The sequence below is a fragment of the Panthera uncia genome, chromosome A2 (assembly GCF_023721935.1).
Source record: "Panthera uncia isolate 11264 chromosome A2, Puncia_PCG_1.0, whole genome shotgun sequence".
NCBI lineage: Eukaryota > Metazoa > Chordata > Mammalia > Carnivora > Felidae > Panthera > Panthera uncia.
In genome coordinates this window covers 20,192,677-20,202,477 of record NC_064816.1, presented here as the reverse complement: position 1 = coordinate 20,202,477, position 9,801 = coordinate 20,192,677, and the positions used below count along the sequence as shown (strand labels likewise).

The window sequence follows — 9,801 nt, the reverse complement described above, 5'->3', positions numbered from 1 at the left end:
GGGAGGGGTGAGGGTGGTGAGGGCGGCGGGTGCTGGAGCGACGGCAGCGGCCGCAGCCGGAGGAGCAATAGCAGCAGCCGTGGCGGCCACGGGGCGGGGCGTGGCGGTCGGCGACCGCGGCCGGGGCTGCAGACGGCGAAGCGGCTGGGTAAGGCCGGGCCCGGGGCGGGTGGGGCCGCTCCCACTCGGCCGGCTGCCGGGCCTTTGTGTGGGCCCCGGCGGGCGGGAGCAGCAGCGGAGGCCCCGCCCCAGCCGTGGGGACGCGCCGGTCGGGCCAGGCGCGCGGGGCGGGGCTCGGCGGCGGGCGTCGGGACGGCCCGGCCGCCTTGCCGCACCTGCCGGCCGGGACAAAGGCGCGCCGCGGCCCGGAAACTCCGCTTCTTTCCCGCCCCAGCCGCTGGCCGAGCGCTCGTCGCGGGCAGCCTCAAAGCTGTCAACGTTTCCCTTAGTCCCCGTACCAGTGACAGGTCCGGAAAGTCTTTCATTTCTTCCGCAGGTCAGGGCCTCCTTTTTTTGTTGTTTTTTGTCGGTTCGGACGAAAACTCAACTAGTGATTTTTTTTTTCCGTTTTACAGATGACTGTGTTAAGACTGAATGTTGTATCAGTGGGACTTGTATTTATAGTAAAGGCTAGATATTTAAGTATCTTATTTATATGTAACACCACAAAAAATAAGCTTTTAAAACTGTGTACGTTTCCTGGTTTTTAATTGTCCACCTCTTAAAATATTTTACTCTAAGAGAAGCGTAGTATTGTTGTGATAGGGCAGGTTTGGTGATTTAATGAAGAAAGATTGGCAAAATGTAGAAGAAATACTGAAAAATGGCAAATACACGGTATTATAAACAGATACAGAAATTATTGCTATAGTTAGAGAAACATGTTGGAATAAAACATTCTTATCAACTTATTTTCCAAAGAACTAGGACTCCTCAAAAATGATTTTGAGGTGATTTTTTTCCCCATGAAGAGTAGTATGGTTTTGCTTTATTACTTGCTAACGTATTGTAGTATTTTAAGATTCAAAGGAAGATTAGAAAGTATCTTTTGAAGAAATACTTCCAATTAAAACAGTAACAAATATGTGTGTGGATAAATGGAAGGGCCTTGATTGTTTTCTTTGATTTGGGGGTCTACAAAATACCTCAAATATTAATATTCTATCCCAAACCCCAAGATTAGTAAATTGTGGTATATGTGTATATGATAGGCTATTATCAAGCCATCAAACATTACGTGGAAGATTGTTGACTCGGAAGAATCCCAAGTTAAAACACAAGTTGCAAAATAATACATATGGTTTAACACTTTTGTTAAAAAAGGTAAATAAAGCATAGAATAAATACAGAAAACTGAATGCCAGTGTTAAGGATGGTTTTTTCTAGAAAGGATTGTAAGGTTTTTTTTTCCCCCTTTGAATCCTGTTCTCCAAGATTCTTATTTTAATCATGCATTACGATACTGAGTATCATGAGAAATAGAGTACTAAAAGTTTATAAACTGTCAGAATACACCATATGGTTATAATGAGTAAATATTTTCCCAGTTGCACATTATAAAGTTATTCTTTAGTGTCCACTGTAATTTATTGGTTGCCAGACTTTTGGACATGTGACTGTAATCAGTGCCATTTTAAAATTTCTAACCGAGCTTCATGATGTCTTTCCTCTTTATGGGAAAAGAATTGCTGAAGGGATGCTCACAATCTTTTTAAATTGCACAAACTTTTCTAAATGTCCCACTTACGTATACTTTTAACACATTTATTAAAAAGATGAATTGATCTTTCACGCTATGCCAAATACTATTTTATAAGCCAGTGCTACAAAGATGAATAAAATGTTCTTCCTGTTCCCAGGGAGCATGTAATCCTACAGTTGAAACTTCTTTGTTGTGCTTTGAAGTTTCAAAGTGATTTCATGTACGTTTCACAGTCCCAATAATCTAAAGGAGATATGTACACCTGACTGCTCTCATTTTAGAAGTGAAGAACCAGATCTGAGAGGTTGTGACTCAAGCAACATCAAACAGATAATTTAAGGTGGCCGACTTGAAACTCACATTGTGGTCTTCTCAGTTCAAGTCCTGTTACCTCTCCCACCTGCCAAGTCACATTGCCTCTCTTGCCAACTTCCAAACTACGTTTAAAAATGTGTCCGTTGAATAAGAAAATAATTGAAAATTACCCTTAAGTTGCATCTTTTTCTTGTTTTACCAGAGAAAGTGAATGGTTTAAGGAGTTTTGGATATTGTGTGGTCTAAACTGGTATACACACCAATGATTTACTTTTTTTTGGTCATTTGCTTTTCACTGGATTATTTATGAAGATAATTATGACCTACCAAAATGATTGAAGGTTTTGTTTTTAATCTTTCTAAACTTGTGTGTGGTGTCTTTCCAATGCTGATAGGACTTTTGGAAAGAAATGTCTTTCTCTGAATTTTTTTTTTTTTTAGGGGGGGAGGAGTTTTCCAGACTCTGCTCACATGGGTCATTCTTGGTTTGTTCCAGCTTGCCAACACTTGGGGTCACATGTGAGCCTTCCACATGTGTTCACTCTCCATTCCAGCTCTGTGATTGAACTCTGCTCTTATTGACTAGGGGGCATTTGGGCAGGCATGCTTCATTCCTGGAATTGACAGTCATTCCATGTGAGTAAAGTGGAATCTCAGTGAGCTTCTTTAAGTATATGAAAAGCATTTGGTTTTAAAATGGAAAGAAATGTCAGGTACTGTTAGTGCCTGAGCCTTTGCAGCAGTTTGGCTCAAGAGAACTGATATGCCTATGTTTTCCAGTTCTCTTATCTTTCTTTAGCAGTTCTACTTTAATGTTTTCTATCTATTCGTACTCATTTTTATTCCTTCTGACCTTTTTTTTTTTTTTATTTCCCTTTTCTCTGCTTTGTTCTTCTCTTTCAGTTTTGAATATATTAACACTGAATCAGCACTTCTAAAGCCCTGCCTTCTCCCACTGGCTTCACTTGGCCTTCAGACATAATGAGGAGACTGGCTTTTCGAGGCGCTGGTTGTGCTCTGGTAAAGCTGGTAAATTACTGATCATCTACACCTTTTCTCTTTTCTGTCCTTCCCTGCCTTTTGCCTTCCACTTTTCTTGAATTTTGTTATCCTTTCCATAAAGAGTCCCTCCTTGTTTTCATCAAATTCACTTGTGTCCTTGTCATAGCTTGTTTAATTAGGTTTGGTCCTTAGTTTCTTCATCTTAATGAATTAAGGCCAGTTGATCAGCCTATTATAAATAAAAGAAAATCAACAAAACCTGGCTGTCCTTGGCATAAGCCCGTTGAACCTTTTAGCCACTTGTAGCCAATTGCAAACTAATATACCTCATAACAAACCAAAGCCTAGAGGAGGGAATATCGTCATGGTAGGCTGTTTTTAAATACCATGTGGACGGTATTTCAGAGGAAGACATAGGGGACTCCTCTTGCTTCTTAGTTGGTAATCAGAATTTTTTTTTTTTTTTTGGTTGGTTTTGCCCCTCCTTTCTGTTCCCTGAAGATGCCCAATTTTTTCTCCATACCTACTGGCAACCCATTCTTTCAGCTGATTGTGTCTTAGTTTACTGAAGTTGAACGTTGATGAGTGAAACTGGGATCAGGTTTTTCTTTTAGCTTTAGAGAAAGATCTTTGAAATCATAGTATACTATTTCATACTATTGTTAAATTGTACAAGCATTATAGAACCTTCTCAGGCATATACCTTTCCCCTGTAGCTGTAGCAGATCATTTTAACGGTTGCATTTTTTGTGTTACCATCAAATGTATACATTAGTAAAGTCGTGTTAATATTAGTTACTAGACAGCCTACCTAAACCCAAGAGCAAATATGTATGTGCTTCTGAAAGGCCAAGTAGGACCTAAAAGTTCACTTTTGAGGTACTGTTCCAAATTATCTGTTGAAAGTTAAAGCTATGATTTCAAGATTCATGAGCATAGAATACCTCATATGACTGACTGAAAAGCAGATCAGTCTGATTGACAGAAAAGTTTCAAAGCAGTTTTACTTCTTTGACATAGGTGTGGTAAGTCACATTAAGTGTTTTCCAGGAATATGTGTTGTGGCCTTCTTTAATGAGTGGAGAAAATTCATTTTCAGTGCATTATTCTTAGAGTTCATCTAAAATGCTGGAAGATTCATTGTCCTCTGCCCTCTACACTGCCACTGCGCATTTTCCTCAAGCACTGATTTCTATTTTTTCCATATCATGGCCCACCTGGAAAATGATCATAATTGTAAGACACACTGGGGAAAACAGATGAAGCTGCTGACTCCAGAGGTGATTGCCTTGGGGTTTCTGTCCCCATGACCTGTCTGGCTGCCTTAGGGGCTTGCACTGCACTACATGCAGGTTTTTAAAATCCAGTGAGGAGTAAATTTGGAGCCAGACGTGATTGGGTCATTCAAAATTGGTGATACATAAATGGATCTACTTTTGTTGAATTTGTCCTATCTGAATTGAAAGTGTAGCATTCTGGTAAGTGAAGGGGCTAAAGCCAACAAGGTCCAGAATTTCCCCTGAAAAAACTTGACAGTTAAGTTTCTTTACAAGAGTTAAAATATCCTCCTAAGTGAACCCGAATCTTGGTAGCAGGTGGCTAGCTGAGGGCTTGGTGGCAGTGTCTAAATTTAAGTATAAGAACATGGCTGATTATTTCTTATAGAAGAAGTTGGATTCCATGGGTTCCAAGAGAAGACGAGCTACCTCCCCTTCTAGTAGTGTCAGCGGGGACTTTGATGACGGGCACCATTCTGTATCCACACCAGGCCCAAGCAGGAAAAGGAGGAGACTTTCCAATCTTCCGACTGTAGATCCTGTGAGTAACTGGCACCACAGCTTCTGCCTGCTTTTCCTGCTCTTCCTTTAAGGATAAGCAGTTAAGATCCAGGCCTCACCACTTCTTTCTCCTCTGGCTAGATATTCCTAATCTCTTTCCTAATGTAGCTAACAATCTTAACAGTAATAGTGTAATTCAGTGTTAAGAAATAATGGTGGGTGGGTGTGGGTGGGTAAAATAGGTTATCCTATTTAAGGGGATTAAGAGGTATAAACTTCCAGTTACAGAATAAAAAAAGTCACAGAGATGAAAAGCACAGCACAGAGAATACAGTCAGCAGTGTTGTAATAACATTATGTGGTGACAGATAGTAACTACACTTACTGTAATGAGCAGTGAATAATGTGTAGGTTTATTGAATCATTGTTGTACATATGATATTGTATGTCAGGTATAATTCAATAATGCACTTAAAAAATTAGTATTCAAGAGCTCTCAAGAAAAGTAATTTCTCTGAATACATTTAGAATGGGAAATTTGCATAAAGTGATTCCTGTTTTGATGAAAACATGTTTTTCTAAGAGTGTAATCTGCTGAAGCACTTACCTTAATTCTAATTAAAAATAACCAAATGGGTTAGCAATTCAACAGGCCAGAGAATGGCAGACAATGAAATAGAAATATGTACAAATTTGTTTTGTAATTTTATTGAGATGTAATTGACAGACAGCACCATATAAGTTCAGGGTGTACACTATAATGATTTGACATATATTTTGTGAAATGATTGCCACAATTAGTTTAACGTCTATCGTATCATATAGATGACCAAAAAAAATGGTTTTTTTCCTTGTGATGAGAACTCTTAGGATCTACTCTTGTGGCAACTTTAAAATATACAGTATAGGAGTATTAACTATAGTTACCATGTTGTACTTTATATTCCTAGTACTTATTTATAATAACCAGAAGTTTGTACCTTTTGACAAAAAATTTTAAAATGTTGGTATTTGCATTATACGTTCATTCAAATAACTTTGTGCTTGTCATGTGCTAGGCACTCACTATTCTGATGGTTGGGATATAGCCATGTGTAGGACAAGCCAGTTTTCACATGGAGCTTAGATTCTAGTGCAGCAGAAGCAGAATGTAAACAGATGAACAAATAGATAATAAAGTACTCCCAACTAATATTAAGTGTTAAGAAGAAGAGTTTGGCTGATTTGGGCTTCTTGGGTCCAAACCTTGAGGCATTTCTTTGCGATTGGAAGGCACTGGCCCCACAGAATACTGGGGAAGGGTGTTCCAGGGAGGAGGGACCCAATGCAGAAGAACTAGGTCAGGAATGGGTTTGTTGTGTTGTGATTACAGAACAATAGTCAAGAGGGAGAAGGAGACTGGCAGAGTCTGCCCAGCCACAGTATGTAGTTACCTTACCTACTCTGTGGTCATTATTACAAATTTAGATTTTATTCTCTGATTAGTAAGAAGCCCCTCTTTTGGATGATTTTAAGCAAGAAAGTGATATAAACTGATTTAGCTTAAAAGAATAGTCACCAATAGCATAAATCTGATGAAAGATACCAAAATGTTTAATAAGTTATTTTATTTTATTTTTAAAAATGTTTATTTATTTTGAGAGAGAGAGAGAGTGAGAGAATCCCAAGCAGGTTCCATGCTCAGTGTGGAGCCCAATACGGGGCTCAGTCCCACCACTGTGGGATCATGACCTGAGCCAACATCAGGAGTTGGACGCTCAACCGACTGAGCCACCCAGGCACCCCATGAAGTTAAATTATTAAAAAAATTTTTAATGTTTTTTTTAAATTTTTGAGAGGGGGGAGAAGGGCAGAGAGACAGGGATAGAGGATCTGAAGCAGGTTCTGGGATGATAGCAGTGAGCCTGATGTGGGGCTTGAACTTACAAACTGTAAGATCATGACCTGAGCTGAAGTTGGATGCTCAGCTGACTGAACCACCCAGGCGCCAAAGTTAAATTATTTTAAATAAGGAGATACTGTCATGTCAGCACATTTCAGACCTGGGATCCTATGTGGGAACTTGGGGATTTGTCCATTTTCTCTGCTTGCCTTTTAGGGGTCTCTTTTTATTAAGGATAGTCCTTATGCCTACACTGGCTCTGTTTTCACATTTCTGGTGATTTTTTTCATCTTTTCATATGTGTAGATTGCTGTGTGCCATGAACTCTACAACACCATTCGAGACTATAAGGATGAGCAGGGCAGGCTACTCTGTGAGCTCTTCATTAGGGCACCAAAACGAAGGTGAGTTGGAAGGTGAATGGGAGGGATTTGGTCCTGGGTCCATGTTTATGGTGTTTGGTAGTTGAGTTTTTTTAGAAGGAATGGCTTAAATGATAACTGGAGTCCCCATTTTAGTTTTAGTTGTCAAGATGCAGTGAAGCATATTTAAAAAAAAATTTATTGTAAAATACACAACGTAAAATTTATGCATTTTACATTTTTAAGTGGACAGCAGCAGTTCATTGAGTGTTTTTTATTCACATGCGTGTACAACAGATCTACAAAACTTTTTCATAATGCAAAATTCAAACTCTGTACCCATTAGAGAACTCCCAATGCCTCTCCTCCTGCCCCCAGCCCCTGACAGCCACCATTACACTTTGTTTTTCTAAATTTAACTATGTTAGGGATTTTATGTAAGTGGAATCATACAATATTTGTCTTTTGTGACTGGCTTCTTTAACTTAGTATAATGTTTTTAATGGTCATCCATGTTGTAGCATGTGATGGGATTTTCTTTTTAAAGGCAGAATAATACTCCATTGTATGGATATACTGTCTTTTGTTTGTCCATTTATCCATTGATAAACACTTGGGTTGCTTTCACCTCTTGGCTATTGTGAATAATGCTGCAGTGAACATGGGTGTGTAAATACCTCTGATGCTGCTTTCAGTTCTTTTGGATATATTCCCAGAAGTGGCATCTCTGGATCTTATAGTAATTCTATTTTTAATTTTTTGAGCAGCTACCATACTGTTTTCCACATCACTGTACCATTTTACATTCCCACTAACGATGTACAAAGGTTCCAATTTCTCCATATCCTTGCTACACTTGTAGTTTTGTAGTAAGTTTTGAAATCAGAAGTGTGAGTCATTGTGATGGTTAATTCTATGTGTCAGCTTGGCTGGTCTAAGGCATGGCCACATAGCTGGGGAAGCATTTCTGAGTGCGTCTATAGGGATGTCTCTGGAAGAGGTTAGCATCTGAATAGGTAGACTGAGTAAAGAAGATGGCCTTAACCTGCGCAGTTGGGTGTCATCCAATGCCCTGAGGCCTTGAATAGAACAAAAGGGGGAAGGAAGGATGAATTAGTGCTCTCTGAGCTGAGACATCCATTTCCTCCTGCCTTTAGATCTCAGAGCTCCTGGTTCTTGGGCCTTCAGACTCATACTGAATTATACATACCACTGACTTTTCTGGTTCTCTGACTGGCAGATGGCAGATCCTGGGCTTCTTGGCCTCTATAATCTCATGAGCCAATTCCTATAACATACATGTGTGTGTGTGTGTGTGTGTGTGTATCTCCTGTTGGTTTTGTTTCTCTGAAAAACCCTAATACAGTCTTCCAACTTTGTTCTTCCTTTTCAGGATAGTTTTGGCTATTTGGGGCTCTTTGAGATACCATGTGAATTTCAGGATGGATTTTTCTGTTTCTGTAAAAAATGCTGTGGGAATTTTGATAGGCATTACGTTGAATTTGTAGATAGCTTTGGGTAGTATTGGTATTTTAACAGTACTTAAGTTTACTAATCCATGAACATGGGATATCTTTCCATTTATTTATGTCTTTAATTTCTTACAGAAATGTGTAGTTTTCAGTGTACAAGTTTTTCAACTTGTTGGTTAGGTTTATTCATAAGTTTTTTTGTTTTGTTTTTTGTTTTGATGGTATTAAAGTTGAATTGTTTTCCTAATTTCCTTTTTGGATTGTTCAGTCTTAGTGTATAGAAATGCAATGGATTTTTGCATGTGGTAATTTTGTATAATGAAACTGCAAATTCACTCATTCTACGTTTTTTTTTTTTTTTTAATCTTTAAGTTTTTTGCATGTGAGATCATGTTACCTGTGAACAGAGATAATTTTACTTCTTCCTCTTCAATTAGGAGAGCTTTTCTTTTTGTTGCCTAATTGTTTTGGTTTGGACTTCCAGTAATGTGCTGAAAAGAAGTGGTGAGAGCAAACATCCTTGTTTTTTTTCCTCAACTTAGAGGAAAAGCTTTCAGTCTTTCATGATTTTGAGTATGATGGCAGTTGTGTGCTTTTCATATATGGTCTTTATTATGTTGAGGTACTTTCCATCTATACCTAATTTGTTGAGAGTTTTTATCATGAATTTTGTCAGATTCTTTTTTTGCATCAATTGAGATGATCATGAGGTTATTTTCCTTCATTTGTTACTGTGACGAGTTACTTTTAACAATTTTCATAGGTTGAATCATCCTTGAATTCCAGGAATAAATCCCACTTGTTTATGGTGTATTATCCTTTTAATATGCTGCTGACTTCATTTTGCTAGTATTTTGTTGAGGAATTTTTATCAGTGTTCATAAGGGACATTGGTCTATACTTTCCTTATAGTGTCTTTTGGCTTTGGTATGAGGGTATTGCTGGCCTCACAAAATAAGTGAATTTTTCCTCCAATTTTTTGGGGAAAGTTTGAGAAGGATTAATGTTCTTTAAATGTTTGGTAGAATTCACCAATAAAGCCATTAGGTCCAGGACTTTTCTGGGAGTTGTTTTTTTTTTTTTTTTTTTTTTTAATTAAAATTTTAAATTCCAGTATAGTTAGTATACAGTGTAATATTAGTTTCAGGTGTGCGATATAGTGGTTAAACAGTTCTGTACATTACTCAGTGTTCATCACGATAAGTGTACTCTTTAATCCCCATCACCTAGTATGCCCACCCCCAGCCACACACCTCCATTCTGGTAACCTTCAGTTCTTCAGTTTGTT

General features: G+C 38.6%; 1 protein-coding gene across 36 annotated transcripts in view; it reads left to right on the top strand.

Moving 5' to 3' along the window:
• Nucleotides 1-12: 12 nt before the first annotated feature.
• Nucleotides 13-9,801, top strand: part of PBRM1 (polybromo 1) — a 117,487-nt gene continuing 107,698 nt past the window's right edge. For 31 of the 36 annotated variants that reach the window (XM_049640653.1, XM_049640663.1, XM_049640666.1 and 28 more), the window contains exons 1-3: nt 407-2,653; nt 4,685-4,837; nt 6,986-7,083. In XM_049640653.1, the coding sequence (XP_049496610.1) occupies nt 4,700-4,837; nt 6,986-7,083 (236 nt within the window). In that variant the 5' untranslated portion in view covers nt 407-2,653; nt 4,685-4,699. Of the gene's footprint in view, nt 149-182; nt 2,654-4,684; nt 4,838-6,985; nt 7,084-9,801 lie in introns of those variants that run through there. The other 5 variants (XM_049640633.1, XM_049640632.1, XM_049640651.1 and 2 more) reach the window with 5 other exon arrangements.